The 15,807-nt window shown below is 45.9% G+C and overlaps 1 protein-coding gene across 1 annotated transcript in view; it reads right to left on the bottom strand.

Moving 5' to 3' along the window:
* The window catches only part of VAT1L (vesicle amine transport 1 like), a 169,044-nt gene that overhangs the window by 138,800 nt on the left and 14,437 nt on the right, over positions 1 to 15,807 (bottom strand). Inside the window, exon 2 of the mRNA XM_008257643.4 lies at positions 2,736 to 2,865. Within this exon, the coding sequence (XP_008255865.1) occupies positions 2,736 to 2,865 (130 nt within the window). The remainder of the gene's footprint in view (positions 1 to 2,735; positions 2,866 to 15,807) is intronic.

Below are 15,807 nucleotides of genomic sequence, written 5' to 3'. Positions count from 1 at the left end.
GATCCAGCTCCCTGCTAATGTGCCTGGGAAAGCAACAGATCACCCAAGTCCGTGTGTCTCTGGGGTACATGTGGGAGACCCAGATGAAGCTCCTGGCTCCTAGCTTTGGTCTGGCCTAGTTCTAGCCATTGCAGCCATTTGGGGAGTAAACTAGCAGATGGAAGATATTCTCTCTCTCTCTCTCTCTCTCTCTCTCTGACTTTCCTCCTCTAACTGAACTCTGCCCTTCAAATAAATGAAATAAATCTTTTTTTTTAAAGCTAAGCACAGATTTGCTATATATCATGAGGCAGAAGGAACAGCGCTGTGAGGAAGGAACCAAGGGAAAAGAGGAGCTGTCCCACTGGGAATAAGCGACCCAGTCTGGGAAGGGTTGAAGACCTAGTGATGAGTGTCAGGGAATCACCTTTAATGCAAGGATTTAGACCAGAAGATAACTACGGCTCAAGACTGACATCCTCGTCTTTACCAAGTCATGAAAACCCAGACATGGGCACAATGCTGTTGGGTAGCTGATGGCCTCAAGTACCAATGCGGAGTGTGATGGACAGAGTATTTCCAACACCTTGCAGTGGTGGAGTGGCCACCACAGCAGGGCAGACCACGCCTGAGTCTCTCATTCAATTTTGCTTCATCATTTCCATTTCATTATCAAAATGGCAAATGGTGGCTAAGCCATAGGATCAGCCCCAGCTTCCAAGTCTAGAGGCAGGCACCTGTAATATATATCCAGTTCACATCATTATTGGGTTCTGCTAAGAAAAAGAAATCAGTCCTGAGTGAATGAGCCCAAATTACTCCTTTACCTCTGGGCCTCTGGCAACAACTTTTCAATCCTCTTGCAATTGATCAAACCGGGAAAGCTATTTAGTGTGCTGCTGCGTGGATTCTCATCTCCAACATGATTGAAAATCTGAAGTCAAAATTGTAGGGGGAATATTAGGATTGGTTTTCTCCCCTGTTCCACCCCGACTGGAAATGGTGTAGGTGGCTTCTTTCATTTGCTTGTGCAGCTGCAAGTCATTGGAAAAGAAAGGGCTTGAAGGGTGGGATGGATAGTAACTTGCAGGGCTAACCAGCAGAAGATAAATCGTATTTAAAGGAAAACATACATAAGCAAGTATAGTAAGTTCTCCCTCTAAACCAAGTTTGCAGCATCACTGTTTACTGTTGTATTATAAAGTATTTGACTATTCATTGCTCAAAGTTAGAGTGAGTAGTCTGATTCTTTCATCTGGGGCCATGTGTAGGAGTGAGAGGCAGACAGTCTTATCTGCAGCACTGAGAGAGAGAGAGAGAGAGAGGGAGAGCGTGAGACAGAGAGAGAGAGGGAGAGCGAGAGAGAGAGATGGTATGCTGCTGGTTAGGTTTCCTACCTGGGGACAGACAATGTAAATTCTGTGAAGGGAAAGGAAGAGATAGTTTTCTTCTTCTTTCTCAATATTTTTCTGCTGTATTATCTGGAAACTATTGACCAAAAATACTGATAAATGGAATGAGATTTCCAGAAAGTCATCATAATGAATTTGGAGCACATCGATATTTTCAGAGTACATTGAGGCTTAGACGCATTGAATCTGAGAAGCAGGCTCCAATTCAATTCCAAGGGCACTTTGGCTTTGCAGTACATAGAATTCTTCTTCCTTTCCTCCACTTAATATTGCAGCATTTGGGGGCTGGGACCAGAAGAAAAGATCATGAGATTATGGGAAGCGTAAAAAGGTTACAGTGCCTTGAATCCAGTTGCTATGACTGCTCACCACACTTCTGAGCTCACAAAAAACTGAATCCTTGTGAATGTCACCTGCAGGGACAAAATATCAATCTCCACCTTGCATGGTTATGCCAAGGCTGAGAACGGGTAACTTCTGATGGGTTCAGTTGGTGGTTTGTTCTCAAATGTTGGCCCCTTTTGTCCTCCCCAGGGGAGAACTTAGTGATCAGCAAAAGTTCTTAGACCTGATTTGCACTGGTTTTTCTCCAAATTACTCCAACTTTGTACAACTGACTTGTCCACAGTTCTTCTGTTTTTATTGATCAGATTGTACTGGATTTGCTTTATCTCACCAGGAAGGGTCATGCATCTTTTCTCAAGTTAAAATTTTTCTATTCTGGAGAATATTGAACAAGCAAAGAAGCTATCATCATAATGTAATAAACCCCGTTACCCACTGCTCTGACCCTAACGCCATCAGTTTGTGGTCAGGGATGTCCCACATTCAGGCATCGTTGCTACTTGACTTTTAGAACTTTTTCATCCCCAGTGCTACTTCCTCCATTCCTGAAATAGGAATTTATAAATGCTCACCTAAGTGCATCAGTTAAGTGAATATTTAAAGGAACTGAGCTATAAAATTTAGAGGCCATTTCCCCCAAAATTTTGGGCTTTGTAATTGATTTTTAAGGTGATGTGAAAATGGGAGGCATGAAAGAGGGAAGGAGCCAAAATCCTTAGTTCATCCAAAACCAGAGTCTCTTACTCACTGTCTGTATAACATGAACAAGGGGCAAACGACAGGATCTGTCCAGCCCATTTCATCAGATTGTTACCAGGGGCAACCAACACAGTATAGGAGACAGGCATGAGACGTTTGCAAAATTCTATCATCACAAACATTGTTAATAAAAGCCAAATAACAAGAAAGAAATATTGATAATATGTGGCCTAGGTTATTTCCGACACACCTTTTGCATAACCTTTTAAATCTGTGATTACAGCAGAGCTGGCACATTACCTCATAGCCTTTCACGCTGTCTCCCAGAGCTTCCACAATCCCAGAGCACTCGAATCCTGGCACCAGGGGAGTCTTGGGAGGGTTGTCAATATTTCCTTGTCGCACCATCAAGTCAATGAAGTTTAAACCACTGTGAACAAGAAATATAAAGACAAAACTTCAAAATGCGATTCAAAAACAGCCACACCCTGAATTTGTTTCCTTCCCTTCCCTTTTCCTTCTCTTGCTTTCCTTTCTTCCTTTTTCTTTTTAGCAGTGTCCCTAATAGTCACGCCACTTAACTAAATGTCAACAATAAAGCAAAATTCAATTATCTCCATGCAGACAAGTAATGCTTTGCTGGCAATGAAAACAACAGTTGCAGAGTTTACACCCAAATTCGAAAGATGAGCCCTTTGTCCTTTCTCAGAGTCTGTTTACTCTTATTTTAAAAGCACAGATTGGTGACCCTGGGTGTTGGACATTCTAGCACTTAGTCAAGGGTAAAAAATAAACTAAGAAGCGGTTATAAGCAGCCGGATACAATGGCCACAGCCAATTATGAGAAGGAGAGTGGAGTTCTGGTTTAAAAGGTCTCAGAACACACAACCATGTCTCCTCGATCATCACACATGCTTAAGCCAGCCCGGTGCATAAAGGGCGCTCACAGCAGTGGTCAGGAGGCATCACAAGCCTGCATTCTGCTCCCCAGCAGACGGTCGTCAAAGAAGAGAGCGTGGAGACAACCCCATGGATGTGGGAATAGTCGTGACCCTAAGCATATGGGAGTATCAAAGTGTTCTTTCAGAAGCCTATCACCGGTGTTTTGCAGTAACACATTATTTTTATTTATTTATTTATTATTATTTTTTTTTTTATTTTTTGACAGGCAGAGTGGACAGTGAGAGAGAGAGACAGAGAGAAAGGTCTTCCTTTGCCGTTGGTTCACCCTCCAATGGCCGCCGCGGCTGGCGCGCTGCAGCCGGCGCACTGCGCTGATCCGATGGCAGGAGCCAGGAGCCAGGTGCTTTTCCTGGTCTCCCATGGGGTGCAGGGCCCAAGGACCTGGGCCATCCTCCACTGCACTCCCTGGCCACAGCAGAGGGCTGGCCTGGAAGAGGGGCAACAGGGACAGAATCCGGCGCCCCGACCGGGACTAGAACCCGGTATGCCGGCGCCGCTAGGCGGAGGATTAGCCTAGTGAGCCGCGGCGCCGGCCAACACATTATTTTTAAAATAAGGAAGCTATCATTGACATGTATCCAATCATCTCCACAGAAAACCACACATACTTGATGCCAGAGATGCTACCAATGCTCCGGTTTTATGTTTTGAGAACTACTCTTGAACATTGCATTTAACACTCCTTTCCTAATCACATGGGAAAATCCATTCCTGTAAATAAATGTTTTTCCCAACAGATGCACTTACTGTCTTCATTAACTACCATCAAAGGCAGACTTGGCTTAGAGAAACCAAACCCCTCTCTCTGACCCAAGCTCTGTCGCTCCCCCTCTTTGTGGAGGAACGACACAGGACCCTGCGCTGTTCTTTGGTCTGCTCGGCCCTTCCCGGGTTTGCTGCTGGTTCTTCCCGGGTTGGCTACCGTCCCTTCCACCTCCGTGGAAGGGCGGTTCCCCCTGCCACTTTCCCCACTTCCGCGGGGGAGCGGCACACCGGCTCTCTCGGGGCTCTCTCGGGGGCTGCTCAGATGTTCCTTCAGATGTTCCCGGTGCATGGGGTCTCTCTCCTCCTTTATAGTCCTCTTCCACCAATCCCAACTCTGCTACCCACACGCCGAGTACGCTGCTCTCCTCCAATCAGGAGCAGGTCCTGCTGTTTATTGGTTGAACTGGAGGCAGCTGTGTAGAAGCTGTTTACTCCTCTCCCAGCGCCATATTGTGGGAGAGCAGATGCATAGAATAAGTCTTAATTTGAGTAACAGTCTAGTCCCAGTTGCTCCCCACAAAGCTCTATCAGCACCTAGCCACAGCTTCCTTTCCAAGATGATTTGAGCTACTTTTTTATATTTTAAGATTTAGGTATTTGAAAGGAAGAGTTACAGAGAAGCAAAGAGAGGGAGGGAGAGAGAGAGAGGTCTTCCATTCACTGGTTCACTCCCCAAATGGCCACAACGGCAGAAGCTGAGCCAATCTGAAGTCAAGAGCTTCTTCCGGGTCTACCAGGCAGGTGCAGGGGCCCAGGGATTTGGATCATCCTCCACTGCTTCTCCAGACCATTGCAGAGAGCTGAATTGGAAGCAGAGCAACTGAGACTCGAACCCGTGCCCAGATAGGAAGCCGGCACTGCAGGCGGCAGCTTTACCCAGTATATCACAGCACCGGCTGTGAATACGTTTCTTTTTTTATTTATTTATTTATTTATTTTTAACAGGCAGAGTGGACAGTGAGAGAGAGAGACAGAGAGAGAGGTCTTCCTTTTAGCCGTTGGTTCACCCTCAAATGGCCGCCGTGACCAGCGCACCACACTGATCCGAAGGCAGGAGCCAGGTACTTATCCTGGTCTCCCATGGGGTGCAGGGCCCAAGCACTTGGGCCATCCTCCACTGCACTCCTGGGCCACAGCAGAGAGCTGGCCTGGAAGAGGGGCAACCGGGACAGAATCCAGTGCCCTGACCGGGACTAGAACCCGGTGTGCCGGCGCCGCAGGTGGAGGATTAGCCTATTGAGCCATGGCACTGGCCTGAATATATTTCTATAATGTGTATATATAGACTCCCAGAGGTACTTTGATAGTTAATAGTTATTCAGGCCATTTATTAATCAACATGTCCCCCAATAACATGGACAATTTCTTAAAATCTTGGAGACACCTGAATACAAATCCTAAGTCCACCTCTTCTACTTCATGTAACCTTGGATAAGTTGGCTAACTCTTCTGTGCCTCAATTGTCTCACCTGTAAGGAGGATGGGGTTATGGTAGTACCCACTCACAGGGTTGTTGTGAAAAATAATAAGAAAAGCACTTAATCATGGTGCCAGGTATGCATTCAATAGATCTTAGCTTTTAAATTCTATTTTAGAAGGCAGAAGTGTGTTTCTGAAAGACTCCCATTTAAAAAAAAGTTAAAAATAGTCTCTGAGCTGACATGGGAAAACTCTGTCTGTAAACTGACCTTCTGTAAAATGGCCCATTTTCTGACACAGTCAAATAAAGAAAGCATCATGTATGACAATAAGAGGAATTTCAACAGCCCAAACCAAGCGCTGCGTCTCACTCCGTGCATATTTTAGCTCTCTGGGTTTTCTTTCTGTGAAACATTATGATTTCCCAAGCCCCCGATGGAGAAAGGCTTGGCGTTCTGCAAACATGGCAGCCCCTGGGGAAGGCCCCATCCCAGCCGCTTGTTAGGCTGCTCTGTAAAGCAGTCGTCAATCACCACCCGGCAGGCACTGGGCCTGCTGACCGTAAACTGAGAGCCAGCTGCTTACTCTCAGGGACACAGGCTGAGACTGACTTTATAAAAGTGGTCCTGACCGGCGCCGTGGCTCACTTGGTTAATCCTCCACCTGCGGCGCTGGCTTCCCATATGGGCGCTGGGTTCTAGGCCCGGTTACTCCTCTTCCAGTCCAGCTCTCTGCTGTGGCCTGGGAAGGCAGTGGAGGATGGCCCAAGTGCTTGGGCCCTGCACCCGCATGAGAGACCAGGAGAAGCACCTGGCTCCTGGCTTCGGATCGGCATAGCTCTGGCTGTAGTGGCCATTTGGGGGGTGAACCAATGGAATGAAGACCTTTCTCTCTGTCTCTCTCTCTCATTGTCTAACTCTATCTGTCAAATAAAATAAAAAAAAAAAAAGTGGTCCTGACAGGTCATTGAAAAGGCCACCTATTTCCAGGATGCAGGTCCATCCTGAGAGTGACGATGGGTTAGAGCTGTTGACTGCAACACTGAGGAGGTGAACCGTTGTCACGGGACCTGTTTCGTGGTGCCCAACTACACCGCTGCTCTAGGTGTGATGGACCTAGCATTTGGCTGACAGATTCATTTGTGGCAGGACCTGTGCTAATGACTTTAGTTTCATTTTCAAAGGCTCAGTGATACTCCTATGAGCCATAGCCTATCACATCCATTTTTCAGATAAGAAAACTGAGAGCCAGGGAGCTTAAGTGATGTGCTTCATGTAACATCTTTAGAAAATGTCAGAAGGGATTTTAGTTTCAGCCATGTCTAGAATTTGAGCCCTCACCCAACATACTCTGCCTCCTCTTTATGGGAACTTCTCTTCCCATAGCTGGCTGAGGGCTCATGTCCAAAGCTTCCCTAACTCCTTATCTCTTCTCACTGTCAGCAGCTGATTTCACCAGTGGTGGGCCCAGTACTGGGGAGTGGCCATTCCTGATCTCAGGAGCAGCCTGTTCCTCAACACCCATGAACGAACGGACGATCTGGCCCAGACCTGGATGCTCTGTTGAAAACTGTGAGTTGAGAAACACAGCAGGCGAGCCATTTTGTGACAGAAAGCGTGTCGGGGAGGAACTGAGCTGGAGAACTGGCTGGCTGAGCTCTGGGGAGGTTTAACTGAAAATGAGAATAGTGAGAGAAGCAAAAGAAAAGAGAGAAGCATGATGAAGAGCAGCGGAACTGACCCAGCAGCCTGCGTGGGGTTGAGGCTGTACAGATTCCCATTGCCGTGTTACATAGAACGGGAGGATCCAGGCTGTAAACATGGTGAGGCCCAGCTCCATCAGGACTCCTGCTCTCTGATTTCCATGGGGTCCTTTGTCGGTTCACATGCATGTCGGTGTTACAACCTCTTTGCTTGGCTAACTTGTGTGATCTGATCCATCAAACGGAAGCAAATACCAACACCAGTCACCCATGGGGACAGGTGTTATTGACTCCACTTCCACTTTTTTTTTTTCAAGATAAAACAAATAACAATTGTTTAGAGATGTTAAGTTACCTGCCCATGGCCATATAGACAGTGAATGGTAAAACCATGGACTTCAGCTTGGGCCTAATACTTTCATTTTAGTTTTTCCACTGCAGCAGAAAAAAAGAAGTGTGGTGGTGGGGGGGGGTGTATTAAGCCATGTATCTTCATAATTATATTTGCCAGTATTCACTAAGATAATGTGATTTTTACCTGGAATTATTTTGGGGGTGGCAATGACTATACCTGGTGACTCAGGCACACATAGTGGTAATCTTCAGATGTCTCTCTTAATTTTTATGTAACTCTTCAACATTTAAGATCATTGCAAAAAAGAATGTTGAAAAGTACATGACATAATGTTCTGCTAGGTGTTCTTATTTTTCTCAGATTGGTATCATTGTAATAAATAACATATGACTTTTATTTTTCTCTCCATACAGAATTATTAGTCAGAGGCTGGTTTTAAAGGGTTATTACTGAGACACAGCATTTGGAAGAAATGAAGGCAGAGGTTTGAGGAAGGGATCATGAAAAACTCAAAACACAGGATAGATATGGTCCCTGATTTGTGACAGAAGATAATGAAATTTGTGGACAGTCCCTTTGCTATTTTCCCTATATTTCCATAGCATAACACTTAAACTAGCTGTATAAGTGCAAGTGTAACTGTTTTCTTAAATCCCTTACCTTTGATAGCTTAGCATAGTTTTGCAGTGTGTTTTCATACAGATCTCACTGAACTTTGTACCAATTCCCACAAAATAGTGCAGATATCATTATTCCCATGAAATAATGTGAACATTATGACTCACATAAGCTAAATGACTTGCCAGAAACACACAGTTAGTATATAACAAGGCTGAGACTTGAGTTCAAAGTCTTCAAACTCCTTGTTTATTATATATCACATGACACCATGAAATGTCAAATGCATTCATATGCAAGTGCATCAAATGTTACTAAAGTCAACAACTTCAAGATGAGACTAAAAGGAAAATGTAGAAGGAAACAGATGTAGATGCGTGGGTTTCAGTCCCTGCACTGCCACCGGTTGGCTGTGGACCTTGGCTGAATTGCCGAACCCTCAGCTCATACTGTGTTCACATGATGGTTCTTCTTGTGGGCTCTGCTTAAAATACCCTCTGAAATAGAAATACAGGTCGATAGGGAGAAAGGCTTGATGAGTGACCACTACACGTGTGCTTTGCCTCTCTGTAGAAGCTGAAACCCAGCTGTGGCCCCTGTTCTCTGTACTTTCTTTTCTGTCATCTATTAAGCTAGCAATGTCATTCTATAAAGTCTCATGAGAGATGTTCAGTTGTCTTCATTTCATATTCTGCCAACGCCAACAAATGTTGCTCCCTGATGATGCTACATGCTCGGTATTAAGATGTGGAGCATTTTAATCTCCATTACATACAGAAGAAAGGTGAAGCTCAGCTCATCCAAGATCAGATAGCAGTTGCCACAAATGGGGACTCAGCCCTTTTCATATGACGTCCATAGTTGACCACAAGAGTGTCATTCTGTTGGCTATACACAATGGTAGGCTGCTCTGTGTTCTTGTCCCCAAAGTTTGTTGTTTTTGATATGCTAATAATATCAAATGAAGACACAAATGATTTCTTAAAAGACACCACTAAGTGGATGGGAAAAGAATGAGCACAACTATAGTTGATTAGTGTTCCAATCTGAGATGAAAATTGGCCCAAGCAAGGAGCTGAGCAAAGAGAGAAGTAGCCATGGAGAAGATCCGTTGGCTTCTATTCTCCTAGTGAAAGGAAGGCGAGGGTTGCTCATCTCCAGGGAGTTTAGGTCTCTTGCCATCCTGTCCTTTCTCAGCTTGCCAGTATCCTCAGCATTGACCGTGGGCATCAAAACATTGCCACACAACATTGTGAATGGAAATTTCCTTCTCCCCACAACCTACTTCTTATAGACACAGACCATAGAGCCTCATCATATACTTTGATCTTATGCTCAGTAGAATCCCACACTTTGCCCCATCATTGGCCCAATTAAGAGACCCATTACCAAAGAAATAATCTTCAGAAATCCAGTGTTTTATTATTGAATGATATCATTGAGCATGTCATTTTTTATTTACTCATTTTTGCTTCTTTATGAATAGAAAAATTCTTCCTCAAATCTCAGCATGTGGATTAGTTGTATGGATCTTACAGGCCCAACATAACTCACTACATAAACTGGTGAGGGTTTTTTATAAATTTTGTTTTATTTTGTTTTGTTTTGTTTTTGCATTGACTATTAGAAAACTCTGAGCCAAATTTGGGTTATTTATCCTTTATATTACTTTAATGCTCTACTTTCTATTTCATTTAAAGTTCTGAATGCTTTAGAGTTTCCATTTAGAAATCTTACCAGTAAAGCGATTTTTTAAAAGATTTATTTTACTTATTTGAAAGGCAGAGTTAGAGAGACAGATAAGGAGAGACAGGGAAAGAGATCTTCCATCCACAGTTTGACTCCTTAAATGGCTGCAATGACCAGGTCTGGGCCAGGCCAAAGCCAGGAGGCTGAAGCTTCATCAGGGTCTCCAGTGTAGGTACAGGAGCCCAATCACTTGGCCATCTTCCACTGCTTTCCCAAGTGCATTGGCACGGAACTGGATCAGAAGTGGAGCAGCCAGGACTTGAACCAGCGTTCATAGGAGATGTCAGTGTTGCTAGTGGCAGCCCAGTCGGTGCAGCACAGGGCCAGCCCTGAAGTAGGTTTTCAAACTTCACTGTACATTTACATTCCCAGGAGGCTTGATAAACACGAAGTTTTGGACCCCTCCCTGAGTTCCTGACCATTCTTATAGAATCACTGATCTATCATTTCTTTCAAAACTAAGGCAAGTTCCTTCCAGAATGAGACAGGGTAAAAATTAATAGATGATTAAATGGATATGAAAATGAAAAGCTCTCTCTTTGTCCTCTAGGACAGTTGAATTTTTTGATCCTAGTCCAGAAGATTATGCTCACTCTGGTTAAATGTAGTTTTTATTAGATTAGGTTCATCATTCCAATTCATCTGTCTCTTTCTTAGATCCTAATTCCTTCATCCAAAAATTGGCACAACCCTCCTGGATTTTTATCCTCTGCAAAATGTGGTTATCAGGCCATTGGCTCCTATGTGAAAGTTGCTGAAAAAAATATCAGATAGGCCATCACATTCTTGTTACTAAGGTTATTTGTGAAGATTGTGGAAAGAATTTAAAACCTAAGGGTAGCTGGCATTCGAAGTTCATTCGACCCATAAGCTCTTTGATGCTATGAAATATCTTCCCAACACTTGAACTCACGTGAACTAAGGGCCCCGTGGAGGACAGGAGGCTTCATTCTGGGGCAGCAGCGTTCAGTTCCCTCCCTGCCACACTAGCAAGGGCTGAGCAGTGGGCAGTGTGGCTTGACTGAGCCTCGGTCCATCATTTTGGGGACACATGTCAGGATCATCAAGGCATGTATTTGTTTTCTAACTGTGCAGATCCCAGGCCCAGTTCTGAGTGCCTCTTTAGCCTGGGCACACGTTCCCCTCGCTGTAAGGGCTGCAGAGGACTGCTCTAAGAGTCCCCATGACAAACGTGCCAGAAGGGCTCTCACACAGAGCTTGTGGGTAGAGACCCTCCCCGCAACAAGAACCCAGCAGAAATCTGGAAACCCTCATTCTAATTTTTCTGATGACCGAGACTAGGGAGAAAAGGAATTGATTTGTGATTGGTAATCACAATCAATAACTTTTTGGGCATACTTGCTATGTATGAGGCATGATGGTAAGTGCTTCGTGTGCAAGATATCATCTAGTTTTATAAAACCATGAACAATGCTGAGAGACAAGTGATGTGACCCCCATTTCACAGAGAACCAAACTCCATGTGGCACAGTGAGGTTCACAAAGTCAAGGAGTGAAAGCCAGCCATGTGAACCCGAGGCCTAGGCTCATGACTACTGCACTTTGCTTTCCTTTTGAGATGTCATCACTCCATTTTCCCAAGGACAGGCCCTCTCCAAGCCAGTGGCACATGGAGTGTTTACTCTACATTGAGCAGTAAAGTAGGTACTGGGCACTCAAAGTTAACAAGTGAAAAATTCTCCTGGAGAAACATAATCATAAAAGCTAATTATAGGGGCAGGCACTGTGGCATAGTGGGTAAAGCCACTGCCTGCAGTGCCAGCATCCCATACAGGCGCTGGTTCCAGTCTCAACTATTCCACTTCTGATCCATCTCCCTGCATATGTGCCTAGGAAAGCAGTAGAAGAAGGCCCAAGGCTTTGGGCCCCTGCACCCACATGGGAGACAAGGAAGAAGCTCCTGGCTCCTGGCTCCTGGCTTCGGATCCGTGCAGCTCTGGCAGTTACGGCCATCTGGGGAGTGAACCAGCAGATGGAAGTCCTCTCTCTCGCTCTCTCTGCCTCTGCCTCTCTATAACTGTCTTTCAAATAAAAAAATAAATAAACTTAAATTTTAAAAACAGCTAATTGTTTTTTTTTTTTTTTTTTGGACAGGCAGAGTTAGACAGTGAGAGAGAGAGAGACAGAGAGAAAGGTCTTCCTTTTCCATTGGTTCACGCCCCAAATGACCACTATGGCCAGCGCGCTGCACCGATCTGAAGCCAGGAGCCAGGTGCTTCCTCCTGGTCTCCCATCGTCACTCTCAGGATGTACCTGCATCCTGGAAATAGGTGGCCTTTTCGATGACCTGTCAAGACCACTTTTTTATTTTTTTGACAGAGTTAGACAGTGAGAGAGACAGAGAGAAAGGTCTTCATTCCATTGGTTCACCCCCCAAATGGCCGCTATGGCCGGAGCTATGCCATTCCGAAGCCAGGAGCCAGGTGCTTCTTCCTGGTCTCCCATGTGGGTGCAGGGCCCAAGCACTTGGGCCATCCTTCACTCCTTTCCTGGGCCACAGCAGAGAGCTGGACTGGAAGAGGAGAAACCAGGACAGAATCCAGCGCCCTGACCGGGACTAGAACCTGGGGTGCCAGCGCTGCAGGCATAGGATTAGCCAAGTGAGCCATGGCGCCGGCCTAAAAACAACTAATTGTAATACAATGTGATGTATGGTTTTATTGCATATAGATAAAGTGCTTACACAGCCATCAGGATTTGTGCTAATATGTAAAATAATAGTGAAGTCAAAACATCAACCCTAGAACTTCTTCCTCATATCAAAACTAAAATTTAGGACCCACTAATCAACCTTCCCCTGTTTCTCCCTCCTCAGCCTCTGACAGCCGCCATTATACTTTTAAATTCTATGTGATCACCTTTTGTTAACACTCTACATATGGGTTCTGGAGTTCTATCACACAGTAGGGTGATTATCAGAATGCTAATATACTGCATATTTCTAAGTAACCATGAAAACCCCTAGCAGGTAAGATTTTTGATGTTTTCGCCAAAAGGAAATGTTCAGTGTTTGAGGAGAGAGATCTGTTTGCCCTGGACACTGCATAGTGTGCTCTTGTATTGAAATATCAATGGTACCCCATAAATAGGTATGCTCTTTTAATTACAAATATATTAACACCCAGAAAGAATTTCCACAGAGCTATCTTCTGCAGTCACCAAAGCTAAGTTCGCTTTAGCTTCTTGCCTCATCCTCAGGGTAGGCTGAAAATTGGACCTCACATTTTTCATCTCAGAAACAGGAAGGTAGTGTACCCAGTCAATAGGGCGCCATGTGGATTAAGGGTGACAGTAACTATAAAACAGTAAATCCCCAGAGTAAGTACTCCATGACAAGCAACTTCTGTCAGCACCGTCGTCACCATCATCATCGTCTTCATCACACAAGGAAGGGGTCATAGGTCAGATTCCTAGCGAGGCAGACCCTGAGATCTAACCGGGAATTCAGCAGGACAGGGTGGGGTGAGGGATGCACCTGGGCACAGGGAGAAGCTGAGGCCAGTTCCTGAGCCAGCAGGGTGGCTTGAATAATTCTGAATCAAGGCAAGGGATTGGGCTGTTCCCAGGTGAATCTTGGGCAAGGCAGCTTCCTTCGGCTGAGGGTCACTGCTCAGGAGGCCCTGGCCACGCGCTGTCAGCAGCCATCTCTCTAGCAGCCGGAAGAGTGAGCGCAAGGGTCCTCCAGGATGCTCTGCTGGCGTATCCCAGAATCCTCTGCAAGCAAGATGGTGTGATCTCCCCTTTGGAGTTCTGTTCCCTCATGGTTACAAGTAGTTAGCACTGGCAGTGAATATTTATGGAATCCCTTTACCTGGTGGGCCCTGGGGAGGGAAGATCTAGCTGTTCTTATGAGTGAGAAGGCAGACAAGAGAAGGAGATCTTTAGATAGGGACCATAGGGACCTGAAGAAATCAAGCCATCAGAGACAAGGAAGGCACAGAGACTAAGGAAAAGAAAACAGAAAAAGTTAGGAGGCAGATGAACTACTGAACGACACGCAGGATTGCTACACTACTTGGGAAAGTCTAAGAAAGAAAGGGTTCTCTCTGCATCTGTGGGAGGGATCACAGAACCCTGGAGGAGATGCAGGCACCAGGAAAAACATCACCAAATTGCAGGGCCAGTGCCGTGGCTCACTTGGTTAATTCTCCGTCTGCTGCGCCGGCATCCCATATGGGCGCTGGGTTCTAGTCTCGGTTGCTCCTCTTCCAGTCCAGCTCTCTGCTGTGGCCCAGAAGGCAGTGGAGGATGGCCCAAGTGCTTGGGCGCCTGTACCTGCATGGGAGACCAGGAGGAAGCACCTGGCTCCTGGCTTCAGATTGGCGTAGCTCTGGCCGTAGTGGCCATTTTGGGGGTGAACCAACGGAAGGAAGACCTTTCTCTCTGTCTCTCTCTCTCACTTTCTAACTTTATCTGTCAAATAAATAAATAAAATAAAATAAATTTATTTAAAAAAATCACCAAATTGCAAATAGGAAGCAGTCACCAGCACTGTGCCGGGTGAGCAGTGATCTCGGCTCCACGGCAGCCTCTCCCAGCTCGGGAGAGAGCTGAGCAGACCAAACACGAAGCTTCGCACTGAGTAGCAAGGGAGAGAGCGCCCTTCTTTATTCTGGTCTTGTCATCTGCTAATACGTTCACCAGAGCACTTCACTCCAATCCGCGCGGGGTCAGGCGGCAGATGTCTGATTCATTTCCTCATTTCCTGAGGAGCTGAGTTTTTGTTTTGGTTCCTTAATCTCAGCTGATAACTTGAAAATGCCTAGGAAAACAGGCATTGATCTCAGAACATCTTGTTTACGATGCTCTTCTTTTTCTTTTTCTTTTTCCCATTTCGGGTTGTTAGCTCAAGGCTGTGAGCATAGACTGACACAAATCCACCGTGGAAGAAACAAACATTCAGTGGCCCAGATAAGCACACCTCTTATGCAAATCTTAAGGTGCACTTCTTGTTTAAGAACAGCCAGCATTGCGCGGGGTGGATTTTGGGAGGGAGAAGCCAGCTACGTTCAATCGGAGGACAGGAGGCAAACGCTTCAGATGCCCCAGTCCCTCTTGTACCCATTGCTGGCCCATAGGTTTCTTTCTTTCTTCCTTCCTTCCTTCCTTTCTTCCTTCCTTCCTTCCTTCCTTCCTTCCTTCCTTCCTTCCTTCCTTCCTTCCTTCCTTTCTTTTTTTTGACAGGCAGAGTGGACAGTGAGAGAGAGAGAGAGAAAGGTCTTCCTTTTCCGTTGGTTCACCCCTCAATGGCCACTGTGGCGGGTGCACCGCGCTGGTCCGAAGCCAGGATCCAGGTGTTTCTCCTGGTCTCCCATGCAGGTGCAAGGCCCAAGGACTTGGACCATCCCCCACTGCCCTCCCGGGCCACAGCAGAGAGCTGGCCTGGAAGAGGAGCAACCAGGACAGAATCCGGCGCCCCGACCGGGATTAGACCCGGGTGCTGGCGCCGGAGGCGGAGGATTAGCCTATTGAGCCACGGCGCCGGCCCCGTAGGTCTCAATACTGGTGCCCTTGAGGTTTGTCTCCAGTTAACCCTGCCACCCTCTTGAACCACTATTTTTATTTTTGAACTATTTATTTAATTCAGAGAGGGAGAGGGAGAGAAACAAGCACAGGCTCTCCCATCCACTGGTTCACTTCCCAAATGCATGCAGTGCCACTGGACCGGTGCTGAAACCAGGAGCAGGAACTCAGCCCAGGTCTTTTGTGTAGGGAGCAGGAACCCGTTACTCCAGTCATCACTGGTGTTTCCCAGCGCCAACATTAGCGGGAAGCTGGAG

Source organism: Oryctolagus cuniculus, chromosome 18 (genome assembly GCF_964237555.1).
Source record: "Oryctolagus cuniculus chromosome 18, mOryCun1.1, whole genome shotgun sequence".
Taxonomy (NCBI): Eukaryota; Metazoa; Chordata; class Mammalia; order Lagomorpha; family Leporidae; genus Oryctolagus; species Oryctolagus cuniculus.
The sequence above is the reverse complement of the archived record's forward strand: the minus strand, read 5'-3'. Positions and strand labels throughout refer to the sequence as shown.